This window comes from Ochlerotatus camptorhynchus, unplaced genomic scaffold, assembly GCF_037179485.1.
Source record: "Ochlerotatus camptorhynchus isolate MF236.1 unplaced genomic scaffold, CSIRO-AGI_Acam_v1.1 ptg000015l, whole genome shotgun sequence".
Lineage (NCBI taxonomy): Eukaryota > Metazoa > Arthropoda > Insecta > Diptera > Culicidae > Ochlerotatus > Ochlerotatus camptorhynchus.
This window is the reverse complement of record NW_027040507.1, coordinates 94189-111410: the sequence shown is the minus strand read 5'-3', so window position 1 is coordinate 111410 and position 17222 is coordinate 94189. Positions and strand designations below refer to the sequence as shown.

The 17222-nt window shown below is 41.2% G+C and overlaps 1 protein-coding gene across 2 annotated transcripts in view; it reads right to left on the bottom strand.

Moving 5' to 3' along the window:
• Positions 1-720: 720 nt before the first annotated feature.
• The window catches only part of Pect (phosphoethanolamine cytidylyltransferase), a 44028-nt gene continuing 27526 nt past the window's right edge, over positions 721-17222 (bottom strand). The window contains exons 4-7 of one of the 2 annotated variants that reach the window (XM_065222928.1): positions 3265-3331; positions 3112-3194; positions 2241-2726; positions 721-2106 (exon numbers count right to left, since the gene is read on the bottom strand). In XM_065222928.1, the coding sequence (XP_065079000.1) occupies positions 1961-2106; positions 2241-2726; positions 3112-3194; positions 3265-3331 (782 nt within the window). In that variant the 3' untranslated portion in view covers positions 721-1960. Of the gene's footprint in view, positions 2107-2240; positions 2727-3081; positions 3195-3264; positions 3332-17222 lie in introns of both variants that reach the window. The other variant, XM_065222921.1, reaches the window with a different exon arrangement.

The window sequence follows — 17222 nt, the reverse complement described above, 5'->3', positions numbered from 1 at the left end:
TGATGAGATGCGCTCATCAACGAGCGCGACACTGACGATGATGATGATGACGGTTAAGAGCTTTTCCCAGCCCACCCACGCATGAAGCTTTTCGTCAGCGATGATGACGATGGCTCTGGCCGAGCGTCGTCGATTCAATGAGGCAAACAATAGATGACTCCACCTGCATGGTTTAATGGCTACTCTCACTATACCGTGCACGGGACGGACGGGACTAGCTCTATAGTTGCCTCTCTAGTACCAACGCAAATCCCGTCCCATGCACGGTGTAGTGAGAAGAGCCCTTTAGCTGTCGTCGGTGATTTCAATGCCTGCGAAAGCGACGACGAGATCAAACGACACATGGTTTGCTCTCGGAGCTGCGAGTTGATAATGCTGCTGCTACATTGCTGCAGTTTTTTTGTTCCCCGGAGTGTTTAAGGAAATTATGCATGGCGAAAGATTGATATCGAGACTTGAGACGGTTATCTATTGCCTCGATAAATTGCTTGCTAATGGTTCCGAATTCATGTTTTATTGTTTTAGATTAGATCTCGTTAGCGGTGAGATATGATGTCTCGGTTATCTCAGCTACTATTTGAATTGAGTTATTATTGCCTCATGGCATCGGCAATAAATGAATCAGTCAACTCGCGCCGATTAGATATTGAAGGGACCGTCGACTGAGGGAGACTATCGTTTTACGGATGTAGATTTCTGTAATGAATAAAAGACTTTCAATTCATTGAAGCATCAAGGTGATTTATTAAAGGTTCTGTTAAGGGAACGTTATAAATTGTCGATTATCAACACAAAAGTTAAGTAGTATAGGTGATTAAAGATAAGACGTCAGTTTCATCTAATGCTCGGCTAGACAACTTGAACGATACATTTTAAAGAGAAGAAGAAAGAATGCTCCTCATATTTGATTTAAGTTTAATTTTAGGACGACGATGCCCATTCTTTCAGTCCCTACTATTCACGGTTTTGGGTTCAAAAATTTTCCCTCGGGAAATCCCTTATCACACATTCTTTTCGCGGGGATTAGTTTTACACCTTCGTTCGGTACACGTTAACTGTGAGGGGCGAAAACTACTTTGCTGCTGTTACGCTACTTGCATACAAAAAGCTAACTGATTCCCTCGGATTCTGAACATCAGACACAATCTAACTTAACTATTAACTGGGCGCACAACTTGTACATTCATCAGTTTCTCGTCTTTTGAAGGCTAAGCGCTATCTTTTAAAAATCAAAGTACCCGCACTCACTTCCGCCGAAAACGAAAACAAGTTAATCTACTACGTAAATTTACAACTCCTGGCCTTTCTTTTTCTAGCAAACCAGCTGCATTTTATTATTAAAGTACGCTGATTTTACACATCTTGTGATAAACGTCTGCTGGTTTGAGATTCTTATATTGATCATAAAAAATAAATCTTGTACTGTTGCATACACTAAGGTAATGGAAAAAAAATGTACAACACAATTGTGTCTAAGAAAAGACTTGTTTTAAAAAATCATTTTAGGTATAAACATGTTGCAAAAATAATCATCTTTTAAAAATTATAAACATGGAACCACAACTGCAAATAAATCTAACAAATAACATACAATTGAACTAAATATTACAATTACTAAAATACGTTTAGCCCTGCTTCTAGCTTGTGATGCTTGCTTTGTTTCCCGGTACATCACCTGCACTTCGACTGACATTGTTTGCGTCTTTTGATAACATTTTCTTAATAGCAAAAAAGGTACCAAATGTAAGAACCAGAATCGAAATATCGACTAGCTCTGCAAAGCGAAGCCAACGAGGAAACGGGGCTCTGTTGTGTTTGATTTTGATTTGTTCTACGCTGGACTCAACTATAAAATTAGTGATTTGCCGGATGCAACGGAAAATTTTGAAAACACCATTAATTTGCCTATGGAAGCTGCTGCTGCTGTTGTTGCTGCAACGTGGTTGCAAAACTAATCCGGTCAACCGCTTTTCTCCGCCAGTTTTACCCGCTGCATGGCTTCGTACACTTCGATTTCTTTCTTCTCCTTTTTGGTATTCCTAGCCTCATATTCAAGCCGATGACGAATGATTCGTTCGACAATGTCTTCCGTAGTAATAGTGTTGCCTGTAATGCGACAGATAGAGAGAGAAAACGGTTCGTTAGTTCGTTGTAGATGAAAGTGCTGCTAAACTCGTTTTCACTTGGGTGACACTAATGGGAGGCAGTTGTCTTTGTCAATTTGAGGGAAACAAACTTACCCGAATCAATCAGCATAAACTTGCCCATCTGTTTCGGCACGGCATACGGATCGATGTTTCCAACATCGGTTGCGATCGGCGTCTGTCCATGACATACCACATCTACGCTGAAATGTTCCATCAGATCCTTCGTCACCGAGTACGGTGCTCCGATGACAACCTCGTTGACGTATTTGCACGCCAGCACGCTCAGTACCCGCTCGTGCAGATTCATGATCGGGTAGTTGCCACCTTTGTACTCATTGACCACCGGATCCGTATGTAATCCGACAATCAGATAGTCGCCGTAGGTCTTAGCCTTTTCCAAAAAGTCCAAATGCCCAACGTGGAACAGATCGAATGCACCGGCAACGTAGACAATCTTGTCCGTCGGTTTTGGCGGTTTGCCATCGCTGAACTGGATGATCTTCTGGGTTGTCGGTAGGAACTGGGAGCACCCGGTCCAAGGACTACGCGCCGAGTGGTCCTGTCCGAGCTTGGACGAGCCTACGGTGGTTTCCAATTTATTTTGTATTTTCTTGAGTACACTGTTCAGAGTTTCGATATCTGCTATGGGTTGTTAGTGGCAATCGAAAATAATGGGGTTAGGTTGGTTCTAGAGGAATGGGTAGGTCTTAGTCAAGCGGGACGCGTAGGATTTTTGTTTTCAAATAAAATATGATTAATACATGAACGATGGATGGGAGGTTATTTACATTGCTGGTCGAGTAAGTTTAATAATATTATTAGAAAGTATAGCGTATCAGAAAAAGGGAAATTTATAGATAGAAGCTGACGGTAATATACAGAAAAATTCACAGCTAGAGAGAAGAGGGGTAAAGACAGACACGGGAATATTTACCATCTTTTTCGACGCTATACTCTTGGTCACCTTGTTTGAAATGGTTCCGCGTCATCAGCAGCATCCGGCCGACGAGGTCCGTAGTCGAGACACCGGCGGTTCGCGAAACTTCCCTAAAATAGAATAAGTTTGGTAACGATTAGCTCATTATATATACTCAAAACTGGACATTGTTGAACTTACTTGTAGCGGTTAGCCTTTTTCACTAAGTGGTATGTATCAACGCCTTCGGCTGTGAGCGTAATATCATCTGCAAAAAAGCATACAAATGGATATGTTGTTAATGGGGAGGAACTTTCCGTTGAATTGCCTCATAATCCTCCTTTTTCGAAGAGAGAGTCACGTGACTCGCAGAATAGGGGGAATAAATGCTCCATGGCGATTGTTAAATAAATTGATAACCTACAAAGTAGGCCCAGACTGAATACATACTACATTTTGCGCATTGCACATTCTTTTCTGTTGATAACGACCTAGCCTTAGCACATCTCTCATCGACACATCGTCGGTGTATTTGAGAGGAACTGAAGTAAACAGTTCGAGCCGCCGATGAGGATTTTTTGAATAAATGTACGAAGCGTGTTTCAATCAATATCGTTCAGGTTTGAATTCCGGAAAATTTGAGCTACAACCCTCTACACGGCGAAAGAGAACGACTCAAATTTGAGTTAAGTTCACTCATAATCGCCAAAAGTGCAGGAACTCAGCGATGAGTAAAATTTGTCTCATGGTTTCCTGTGGAAAACCTAAAAAATCTGCCGGAAAATGAGGAAATTGACGAAAATTTTATTCAGTCTCGGAGTAGTACCAATAGACTGAGTGAATCCAATCTTTACTTTTCTCAAATTCAGGATTTTTTCCCTGGAAAATCCTGGGAAAACATGAGGCAAATTAACTCATCGCTGAGTTCCTGCACTTTTGGCGATTATGAGTGAACTAAACTCAAATTTGAGTCGTTCCATTCGCCGTGTACCTTTTTACAATACATCATGACTACCTCAAATAGCATCGAAATAGTACTTAGATATGTAATTCATCGATAATCATTCACATCTCGTTTGTTTGCATTTTTGTGGATAGATAGAAGCACTGGAAGTACAATTCCCAAAAAGCTGAAAATAATTTAACATGACTGGTGATATGCTTCTAAATTCTGAACTAAACTCAATCACATCAATCAGTGGTATTGAAGGACGACTTGAATTGTAATGCGGCAGTGGAAATCATCTTGTCGTTGATATCAATTGCACTCAGTATATAACCGTATAGTGGCACATTCACATTGCTAGCTACAATGGTAAGCGTCAACGTCATATCTCTCATCAATGAATACTCTGCTAACAAGCGAAAGATCTCCTTAGAGTTAAATCAATTTTACCGAACAGTACCGATAGTTATTGTATACGTTGGACTTTCTACGCTGCTCGTTTACGTACACTGAGAAAACTAGAATTAAGGTTTTCATAATATGTTTCGTATGAACGAGCATTTTGAACTTTGAAAAACATTATATATACGACACGTAGGGGGAGGAGGGGCATAGTGAACAGGTGGGGCATAGTGAGCATCCCGCAGTTTGGCTCTGGATCTCCAGCTGCATGAAACAAATCAACTGGTAGTAGGTTCAGTATCATTATGATATTGATCCTACCACCAACCAATTTGTTCCGAACGGCCGGAAGTCCAAGCTGGTGCACGGGATGCTCACTATGCCCCTCTTACCCCTATGTTCTCCTAACAGGCTACTGCAAATTGCACGTCTCAATTATGATTTTCATACGAAACGAGTTTGAAGTTCATACGAGGCTACAATGAACTTCATTAGTTCACCTTGTGTGAAAAAATCATAATTTGTTCGTATGAAATCTCGATGAACATTTCAAATGGTCCTATCTGCTTTGATCGATTCTCTTAATCGACTTTCTCTTTCGTTAATAACTCAGCTGCAAAACCTTTCCCTGTTGTATTTGACGTTTTGGACGCTAGATAAGAACCTCCTTTATCAAACTATGTGATAGAATTAGCGCGAAATCTGTTTGCATAGCAGTGGTTATAAAAAGAGAAAGTCGATGAAGAGAATCGATCAAAGCAGATAGGACCATTTGAAATGTTCATCGAGAAATGATCGTATGACGTTTGCTCAAAGCAAACCAATCACCCCTATTCTGTATTTCGTTTCGAACGAAATTCTCATACAAAAAAATATTTTTTTGTATGAGAATTTCGTTCGAAACGAAATACAGAATAGGGGTGAATATACACTGAACGAAAACATCCGCAATACTTCGACTGATTATTGTATTGCTCGAGCCCTTTTACAATATGCTGTCGAATTTCGGATGATTTCCTTATGGTTGAATTCATCATCAACTGATGAGCATCCATATGATTGTCCTCCAAACAAAGGATGATATTTATTTAAAAATTGGCTGTAACACATACAGGGCTCAAAGGACAACAAATTTAGGATACGATGGCTTGCAAATGCTTTAGATTAGATTATTAATTCGATTGTTTACATTTCCATATTGAATACTAGTTGGTAGAGGATTGGGCGATCTTTTTCATCCCGATTTAAGATTTTTCGGATCGATTCTTTGTCCAAGAAAAGATCGAAAAAATCGATCTCTTCTTTCGATCTTTCAAATCTTCAAATAGAAGTTAAATGTTTTAAGTGTATTTACATCGAAAAAACGATTTACTCTCACCACAGATTGTGCTGCAAATTTAACGAAAATAACGTCAACATCAGCATCGCTCCCTACAATGACGTCACTATTTGTGTTTCCGATATTTACAAATACAGCAACATTGGAAGGTTCGGGCTACCTCTCTGCTGTGCTCACCGCTCCTTACCGCCACGACAACATTTAATTGAATATTATAAAGGAAAGAATTTCTTGGGGTTCGAACGTAAACAAGCGTATCAAAAGATCGATTATTTGGTGCCGTAAAACGGGGTAATATTGATAGTTTTATGAAGTATTTTTTTTTATTTCTTTACTATCGAGATTTTCAGCCGCAGGCTGGTTCATCTCCCGTTTAATGGTAACATGGAGAGGGCGTTTAAAAGATCCAGTGAGGCCCCCCTTGGCAATTGAATAATAAATAGTTACAGTGGTTCATGCCATATTATACATATTATAAAGATGTAAAACAAAATCGTAATCCGTTAAACGTTGGCAAATGTGGGTTGTTGAGATGATAACAATATTGATGTTAGGGAGAATAGTCCGTTGGGTGTTTGCAGGATGATCAGTTGTGAAATGGAAAATCTCATAGCGTGGACAGAAGATCAGTTTTTCAAATTTGTGTGTATAGGTCGGTGTCTTTCAGGAAGCACAGCAAGGCAGATTCGTATAAAGGATCGTTACACCGAAAAAAGTTTTCATGTAGCTTCCATTGGAAACGCACATGATTTTCATCCATAATCAAAGTTAATGGAATTCATCTGAATTTCACATAACATTTATGCGATCACATTAAGGTTCTACAAAGGGTAAGTAATTTTGTGTTCTTCTTCTTTTTTAAATATCAAAATCATCATCATTAGTTTACACATACATTCATATATTATGAATACGAAAATTTAAAACATGTATTTCGTGGGTAAAACACGAAAATTTCCTGGGGAAAACACATTCACTGTATTTACTTACTTGTGTTCTTCGAAGTATAGCACAATTAAACGCAATCGAAAACACGAAACTCAAAACAACTGCTTCACAAAACTCTTGGTGAACAAAATTCATCACAAAGAAAACCATTTCTACTTTACTGCTTTGCTAGCAATCGTGAAAGTATCATTGAAACAGCGGTGCCAGATGTATTGCCTCTAGCAATGAATTTAAGTTTATTAAAACAATTAATTGCGAAGTCTGCCTTATTGACATAGATGAGTCGATGTATTTAATGGTGGATAAATATCAAAATCTGATTAAATAAAACATAAATGACCATTTTAAACATTTTACCGGTCCAATTAAAAAAGTCACAGAAGATTGAATTCAACACTAACAGGGTTGATGGCAGCAGTGCACGTAGCCTGTTATACACTTTCCCGCTCAGGGGTGTAAACAAACTTGCATACAGCGCAGTCTGGCAGTGCTTATGTTTTGTCTGCTACATTCTTATCCACTAGATAGTGTGACATCACATTTGCTGTTGTATTGAAATGAAGGAAGAAAAGAGATGGTTAAGTTTTCCTCACCATACCAGTTGATATTTATGAAAAATGGGCAGTTTTGGCGTGGGGACATGCACTTCCAATGAATTTTACCAATACATTTAGAAAATGATGATCGAAGAATATTTCAAAAAGAAGAAGTAAACAAAATAATGACCCTTTGTAGAACCTTAATATACATGATTTTTCATATGAATTTCATGGACCTCATAATATTCATGTGATTTTGTGGTGGAATTTGCTGCTATGTGATCATAGGAAAGCTATGTGAAAATCACATGGATTTCATCCATTAGATATGTGATAAATTTTTTGAGTGTAGAACGTCTCGCACTCCAGCGTGAATACCATACAGACGTCGATGATCCTCATACTTGGGACAATTCACAAGTATGTGTTCTGTCTGGCATATATCGCACCGTTTGTGCCTGTCGGGTACTATGGAATAATCGTGGGTGACTCGAGTGTGACCCGTTCTTAGACGCGATAGGGTTCGTTGGTCTTTCCAGTGGAGCTGATCAGTCCATTTCTTGATGTCACCTTTCACCTTTCGCAAAAATAGCCATCTTTCTTGTTGCCAGCTTTGGGACCAAGCATCTTGGATGATCGCTTTAACCCATGTTTTGACGTCGTCAGCTGGCGTTTCATTGGTACACAAATTTGACTCTCGACCGACAGACACCAGATGGTCAGCGGTTTCGTTTCCAGCTATTTCGACGTGTCCGGGTATCCAGGCAAATCGAAGGTTGCTATTAGCCGCATTATGTATAGCTTCTGTAAGTATTCTGTAAGACTCGAGCGCCGAAAGTACACTTGCTGAGTCAGTGAGGATTGCCGTCTCCTACCCAGTGAGCCTCAGAAACTGGAGGGAGCTCTTGATTGGTCAAATATTGAAGGAATTTGTTCGCCTCCGTGAGGAGGAACATTTCCTCATTCCCACCGATGGTGCGTTCAAGGAAGCTAACTGCTTTGGAACAGGTAGCGATGGTCATCAGATGCCTAAAGGGAAGTACACCGGTTTCGATGCAAGCAGCTTTTTCTGGAGTGGATGGGAGTAACCCTGATGCGGTCCTGATACAGCGGTTGTTGATCGGTCCCAGTCGGACCATCAAGTCGGCCGCACGGCATGTTATTTCGATCCCGTAGAGAAGCCTCCAGAGCAAAGTCGGTTAACAAAATGAAAGCAAATCGATATTGAAGTGTGCAGTTCCTATCATAATGAAAACTCATTTTGATTTCAAATGTTGCGATATAAGCATAGAGGTAACTCTAAGACCACTGGGTCCCGAAGAAAATCATTATTATTTTTGGCTCACTCAGTACCAGAACAACGGTCCCAAGCAGTCCCAAGCTATTTCACTCACCCCTGCATGTTCTGCATGAATCCACACACCCCTGATGTTATCTGTCAAACTTTCATAGCGAATCAAAACAAACATAGTGTAGGAATAGAATTTCAACTAGAATAGGGTACGTTAATCGTTTGCTTGGGACCAATAGGCTACTAAAGTGGTGAGCCAATTTAAAATCGTTAGTTTCGTATTGATTGTTGATATAAGTCTGATATCATATTGTGCTTTCATTATGCAGTCAAAACTTTTTAAATGAAAGCAACTTAACTTGAAGTTCTGCTGTTTACGTCAATTCATCTGTCGTTGAACTAATGATTATTGTTTATTTGATTTGTTTAACACATTTTAGGTCATTCGTGACTTGCCCGGGGTGAGATTGGAGCCCAAGTCTTTCAACTTGAGAAACATGAATGGTAAACCATTTACTCCAGGCCCGGATTCAGTTGAATATTATGAATGCAAAATCAGTAATCAAATTGATTTCATTGAAAGCAGGATTAGTTTTCCGTTTGATTCAACAGTGTAAAATTTTGCTCTCATTTTTGCTGTGTTAGCTTAGCTTAGCTTAGCTTAGTCTGACTGCACGTATCGATAGTTGCACTCCGTGATTGATCTGAACCAGTGAAATTGTACAAAGAATCAACTGAATGGGGCTTGGTAGTAACCTGCCATTCTCAGTGTACATGTTCCAGTGACTCCTACCTTTAAAGATCAATAACGTCACCGGCCACGTCCTTGCAATCAGGTGGGAGAGGGAAGGAATGTTAGTGTGTGACTTTTGTTGTTTTGGGACCGTGTTTACCTCTGCATCCCACAAAAGTCACAGGAAGGAGGTTTTGTTAGTGGGTTAGGTTCGTTGGATCAGGATTCACCTTGATAAGTGATGCGATCTTTTGTTTTGTGTAGTTATTTATAAGTGTTTTCGATTTATGCTCTAAACAGCCGGCTGTCTAGAGATGTAGATCATTATTAGATGTGTGTATACCGATTTAAACCAACAATAAGGATACTGTTGGGGCCCCTCACAAAGTGTGATGATGGTTTATTTTATTTTATCAATGACCAAAATAATTAATTATAAGCGGTTTGAACCGATTTAAACCAACAGCAAGGATGCTGTTGGGGCCACTCACAAAGTGTGATGGTGGTTTACTTGATTGAATATAAAATAATTATTAGAACCGATTTGACCCGATTTAGACCAACGGCAAGGATACTGTTGGGGCCACTCACAAAGTGTGATGGTGGTTTATTTAGTTCGGAAGAAAATGAATATGTATACTTCTTTTTTTTTTTTTTATATAATAGAACGAATTTGTACTGATTCAAACCAAAAGCAAGGGTTCTATTGGGGCAACTCACAAAGTGCGATGGTGGTTTATACTATAAGGGCATAAAACAAAATCAAGAGCCATTTCGGTTTCCATAGCTTCCTAGACACTCGGCCGCAAAATAATCTTATCCGACGGAAACGTCTCGATCATCGCTGCACAATGGTTTATTATAGCATTTATAAAGTAAATTTGAATACCTTATTGTTTATTTATTATCCATTTTGACTTGACTTGGTACCGTTCAGTTTTATGATGACAAAGTTGCCTGGAGAAAAGTGACAGTTCAAAATGTTTCGGAAGGGAGTCAGCTAGTGTCGTCCAAGTTCAAGTGCGGAAAAAATGCCATTTAAAGTGGTACAAACAATTGAAAGATGCGAAACATGCCTAACCGTAATTCTTTCTGGTTGGAAAGAAGCTGGAATCCTACACTGGCCGGAAAAAAAACGCGGTAGCGAAACTCTCTCAAGACGAGTTCTCCATGCCAAACCCAATGTGGGAACGTATCAATTGAGTGAAAAAAAGAGAGTTCAAGACTCGCTTGGAGGCTGAAGCAGAATTGGAACAGATGTAGCCAGTTTCGGATACGGAGGCGAACGAAGGGAATAATCCACCACCGTCAAAGAAACAACACGTGACAAGGGACTGGCAAATCCACGAACACTTGTCCAGTCTACAAATCCATTGAAACCCTTAGGCTGCCCCCCCCAAACCCAACATATAATAATGTTTGATTGATGAAACGTATTCAAAAAAGGGATATTTATAGAGAGCAATCTTCAACTGGAACGTACTCACCAAATCAATACATCCGGGAGCGCATTCTCGATGCTTAATTTTCTCTAGTCATTTTTAAACAATTCCTCCTCCAGCGAATCCAAACACACAATAACTAAATATCACTTTTCTTCTTCATGTCACTCTGTGCACAAAAGCAATGCACACCGCAAAAACCTAATAATAGATCAGCGCGGCCGAGTCACACTGTCAACAAAGGGAGCGAGAGCACACCAGGCACCAAAGCAACAGGGGAAAAACATCAGCACAAATCATTCTAAATAGAATTATCGCGTCCGGGACATAAAACTATTCAAATGCGAGCACCGAAAAACTACACGGCAGCACAAAGATAGCCCGAGCTCTAAAAAAAAAGCACGCAGCGGAGCAAAAACACACAACCGTTCTCGGACGCTTCTCAAAGCGGACTCCTTTGCTCTCATTTTTGCTGTGTTAACCGTTAAGTCAACCAAAATGAGATCAACTGCTTTGCTCGGGCTGCTTGTTACTACGGCGTTGGAGATTCGAAGTGCAATGTCTCGGTTATTACATTGATGGCGACTGGTGATAACCCGCAGGAGCCGAATCCGGGACTGGCAGTTCTCTCTAACTGCTGTGAAATGTGGCTTAAAACTGAGCCGGCGATCGAGGAGAACACCGAGGATTCGACATTGCTGTTTATAGGGTATTTCCTCCCCGTCAATCGAAATGGGTCACTTCCAGGGATTACTCATGCAGAGGTGGGTTATTGTTATTGCACTCTTATTGTGGGAGAGTTGGACACAGTTGCGTTGCGACACGTGCAGTTGTGTCTTATCAATTATTTAGTAAATGAATTTCGACCAAAAATTGCAGAGCGTGGTGTAAATACAGCAGCGTTAATAACGTGGACAAAGCAAAACATATGCCAGGCATTGTCGCGTGCCAATATCAATTGGAAACGTAAGTGTATAATGTAAAGATTATTTCAAAATTACTGACTTTAAAATTCTCCCCAGAATCTGTCTACCATCGCGATATACAGCAAACAATCCGGATTTTCGGACATGATGTGCGTAGTAGAGGAAAGCTGAAGGCGGAGGAAGTGGTCCGAATTGTCACCAAAATTGTAATCCCGGCGGGAACGTAGCTGCAAAGTTTCAATGTAACTTTATAAGTTAAAGTTATATACACATATTTGGAGGCGAACCAGCCCCAGGCTGAAAGCCTTCCTAATAAAGATAAATCAATCAATTATATACACATATTTACTATCTGCTTTTGTTTATTTGTTTATTTGTTATGGTTGCATCAACAGACTAGAAATAGTCCCAATGATGTGTTGTAAAAAAAGTACAGATTATACAGACGACATACATATACTACAGTTACTACAGTTACAAACGAAAATAACTTGGAAAGCATTGTCAAGTTACTAAAAATTTATAAGTCTTAAATTTTACACTTAGCTGTTGGGTATCAAGCGCCTTCGGTCAGCAAAAAAGGCAGAGAATCTTCGGCGAAGCATATTCCGTGTCAAGTGGAAATCGAACATCGACGCTACTCGGTTGAACACTAGCTGCAAGCCGTAAAAAGCGCTCCCTATGCTATAATTAGTTCGAAGAAGTGGAAGTCTCAGGATAAGACTGTTGCGTAGTGAACGAGGTTGAACATTAATGTTCACTTGTTGCAGAATTGCTTCGCAGTCGATTCTTCCTTACAGAGTATCGGCGACGGTTAAGGCTCTGAAAACATCTCTTCGGATACGTAAGGGCTCGATATTGATCAATTGGCAGCGATTCTCGTAGCTTGGAAGACAAAGTGGGTATCTCCAAGGCAGCTTACGGAGCGCGAAGCGAAGAAAACGTCGTTGAACAGATTCAATTCGCTCGGCCCCATTATTGTAGTTCGGGCTCCAGACAGCAGAGCAGTATTCCAGCGTAGATCGTACGAGAGAGCAATAGAGCGACTTCAAGCAGTAAATGTCCGTGAAGTTCTTAGTAATCTTGAAGACAAAGCCAAGCGTTCTGGACGCTTTGTCGACGACATACGATATATGATGTGAGTCTAGAAAAACGCCTAAGTCTTTCACGCAGTGCACCCGTTCGATAGTCGTGCCTAGTAGTTTGTAGTTGAAAATAATCGGTTGTTTCTTGCGTGAGAAAGTAATAACTGTACACTTAGCTGGGTTGACCACCAGTCGGTTTAGACTACACCAGTCAGCAAAGATGTCAATCTGATTTTGGAGAGAACGGCAGTCGGCGAGTGAGCGGATGCGCAGAAAAACTTTGAGATCGTCTGCAAACGATAATCGTGGCTCTGTGATAACATGGTGAACGTCGTTGAAGTAGAGGAGAAATGCCAATGGTCTCAGATGGCTGCCCTGAGGTATACCGGACTTTGCGCAGAAGCTTGCTGAGCGACAAGTACCCAAAGTTACTGTCAATTGGCGCTCCGTGAGGTATGAACGAAACCATATCAAAAGATTTCCACCGATCCCTAGCCTATCAAGCTTAGCGATCGCAATTTCGTGGTTCAGCTTATCGAAGGCTGCCGTAAGATCTGTGTAGATAACGTCCGTTTGGGTCCGAGCAATCAAACTGTCTGTGATGTAAGACGTTAGGCACAGCAGGTTCGTAGTTGTGGAACGCCCAGTTATGAATCCGTGTTGATCTGTACTTAGATATTGCCTGCAATGCGCATTTAGGGACTCTATGACAACCAATTCAAAAAGTTTTGATACAGCACTCAGCGACGTGATTCCCCGGTAGTTGTTTACGTCGCGTTTGCTTCCCTTTTTATGAACAGGAAACATATCCGCAGTCTTCCAGCAAGACGGAAAGATGCCGCTGGAAAGAGAGAGCTGGAATATGCGGCGCAGTGGATCTAAAAGACAAGTGATGTTCTTTTTAAGAATAATCGACGGAACACCATCGGGTCCAGCCTTAGTTGAAGTCTTAAGTTTAGATGCTGCTCTAGAAATCGTATCTGTAGTGGCTTCGACCATGCTGAGCGTTTGGTTGATCAAAGGAACATTACTGGCCGCGGAAGTAATGATATTAGCGGAGAGTTGCTCGGCTTCAAACACACTAGCAAATTTGGCTGAGAACAGGTTGCAAATGTCTTGTTGATTTCCAGCAGTTTCACCATTAAAAATCATGGAAGAGGGTAAGCCGACTTCCCTGCGTTGCTCATTTACAAAGTTCCAGAAGGATTTCGGGTGTGATTTTAGCCGCCGTTGAATCCTCCTTTGATAGCGTTGAAAACAGAGACGACTTAACCGCTTATACTCGTGGTTGAGTCTGACATAGTAGCATTTCAGTGGCAGTGTGCGGAGTTTAGTAAATCTTCTGAGAGCAGCCTTCTTAGTTCTTTTCAACGAGCGAAGATCTTTCGTCATCCACGGGACGCGAGAGTCGATATGGATGATCTTTTTGGAAACGTGTCTGTCAATGACATATACCAAGACGTGAGAAAAGGTTTGTGCAGCAATGTTGACGTCTACATGATCTAGAATATGCTCCCAATCTAGATTAGACAGCACATGGACGATACTGCAATGGTCAGCTCTACGGAAGTCATATGACACAGCGTTTGGAGTGCTGGTGAAATCATGGACAATATTATTTTCGATCACGATAACTAAAGCAGGGTGATGATGCACTACCTTGACTAAAGGTTCGGGTGCCGTGGAGAGGAAAGGAGCTGTATCACGAGCACTCACAAAGCAGAGATCCAGGGTGCGGTTGTTTTCATTCAACAGGCCATTGATTTGTGACAGAATTGCGGTACTATAACTGTCCAGGAGCTGGATGGTTCCTACGTGGAAAGATGAACGCTCGTGATCAGGACAAAAGAAACCACTATGGGTTGGAGTCCATGCAATGTCCGGTAGGTTAAAATCGCCAAGAACAATAACTTCGTCGGAAGGGCCTGCTTTGTCTGAAGCGGCCAAGATGGATCGACAATGTGCGTCAATAAGCTCCAAGTCACGGGTTCGATCTGGAGGAATGTACACTGCACAGAGAAGCAATTGACGATCACCAAGTTGAATAGCCACCCACATTTGTTCAACCCTGTTCCAGGAATCGTCCTCGATAACTTCTGCTTTCAGCTTGGAATTAACTGCGATAAGGACGCCTCCCCCAGTAGTTTTCCTACTATTATTCGTGTTTCGATCGCAGCGAAATATTTCGTAGCCAGCACCAAAGACATAGTTTGAAATGGTTCGATAATTGAGCCATGTTTCGGTCAAAGCTAAAATGTCGTAGCAGTGATCCATGACGGCCAGATGATAATCTTCCACGAGCGATGTAGGAAGTAAGAGCAAGTAAGCTGTTGATAAATAAATATAAAACAAATCTCGGTTTTGTCCAGTGTGTGAATTGATCAACTGAAGAACAATAAGAAAAAGGAGGGTATATGAAGTACACTGAGTTTCCGGTCAGTTTTCCGACGAATCTATACACGAGCGGTTGAGATGTCGAAGAGGAGCGTCCTCAAAGGTAAAATTGGCCCGAGGTCCGGCTCCAGGCCTGGTCAGCCTGGACGGCCCGGACACGACACATACCACCAACGTTCTGATAGTAAATCGTTATGTCAGACCTCCGCTGTTCGGGAACAACGGAAGGTTCAGCGTGTAGTTGCATTTGGGAGCTGGTAGATGTCACTTGACGGAGGAAAGATGTTCGAGTAGGGCCGTTGCCAATAACAGGAATGTGGAAGATCCCTTCTCCCATCTCAAACGCAGGGCCGGGACGACTGCTGGTTGCTGGCAGGAGGGGCTCGACTGCGATGAGTGGAATAGGAGCTTCCTCAGGGCGGACGGCAAAAATGCGTCCCGGAGTGCAGTAGACTGTGGTGGCTCCATGTTGCCGACTGGCAGATGTTTGAGGTGAGTTGAAGGCACTGGAATTATGATCATCATCAGGCAGTGAAAGTTCGCTAGTAAGTGTGTACTTGCCTAATATAGCAAGCTGGGAGACCCTCAATCCACATCTAAACTCAGGGCCAGGACGACTTGGATGAACCTATCTGCTTTGATCGATTCTCTTAATCGACTTTCTCTTTTCATAACCACTGCTATGCAAACAGATTTCGCGCTAATTCTACCACATAGTTTGATAAAGGAGGTTCTTATCTAGCGTCCAAAACCTCAAATACAACAGGAAAAGGTTTTGCAGCTTATCAAGTGATGCTTCGATTGCGCAATTCATTTTTTAAATTGTTATTAATTCCTATTTGCTACCCGGCGGAAAAAAAACCTCGATCTCGCGTTACATATGGTCGATTCGACAAGGTAGAAAATAAATGTCGCGATAGCGATCACATACAGGCTGGCACTTGACCGATTAGATTTTGAAATGTTGACGTGTGCCTTTGAAGCCTCCCTTAGCTCAGTCGCAGCTATAAAGCAAAACCATGGCACGGTGACTGGGTTCGATTCCTGGAATTTTTGGAATGGATTCTAGCAATTTTTCGGGTTGAAACACGTTTCGACTTCCCTGGGCATATAGTATGATTGTACTTGCCACACAATAATACTAATGCAAACATTGTAAAGGCATCTAACGTTCTCAATTAATAACTGTCGAAGTGCATCTAGTACACTAAGTTGAGAGCACGCAATAAGCTAATGTGCGATAAGTAATAAGCTTGAAATACGAAAAAGGATTAGAACCTAACATTGCGGTGAGAGTTCTGCGAATGGAATAGAGGTCGATCGAGATCGCTAAGGTGATTTTTGAAGAGTCCAAAAATGGCCATCATGATGAGGTATATGCCCTACCACTTCAAGTATTGTAAAGTACTAGCCTCGGACACTCTTACGACATGAGATTTGAATTCCATGTTTGCTATACTGCTGAAGTTTTGATTTCATTGTTGTTATGTTTTGTGGAAGCTGATATTTGTGCTCTTGAAATTTCAAGCTTCGAGGTGATAAAAAGATCACTCAAAAATAAGGATTTTAAAGTGATTCACCTTAAGATTATGCAATATTTATGCCGTAATGCCCGATTATCGATCGAAATTCATAGTAGAGCCTTCCGAGGGACAATACGTAGACAATCGCTGGTGAGATAGAACTCGCGTAAACGGTCGGTTTTCACGGTAAAATATGACCTATGTTCGATGCGGGATATCATTCCATTTGAATAACTTCATGTCACCGGGAATGAACAATCGTCGGTGGTAATGGTTTGCTGTAATGTAAAGGGCTCAGTTGTCTAGTTCAACCGTTTTTGATAATTGAGCAGAAGATCGAGGGTTTTATCCCTGGTTTATTTACATTACTGGGTCGCATCATTTACTCAGCATTAAATCGCAACTATTATTCGTGTGAATTTTGAAATACAATTCAACATATCAAATCTACGATCGCATCACTTATCAAGGTGAATCCTGATCCAACGAATCCATCCTAACCAATAAACTCACTTCTCCTGTGACCTTTGTGGGGACCTAGAAATAAACACGGTCTCCAAAACAACAAAGTTCACTCTAAAGTTACTTCCC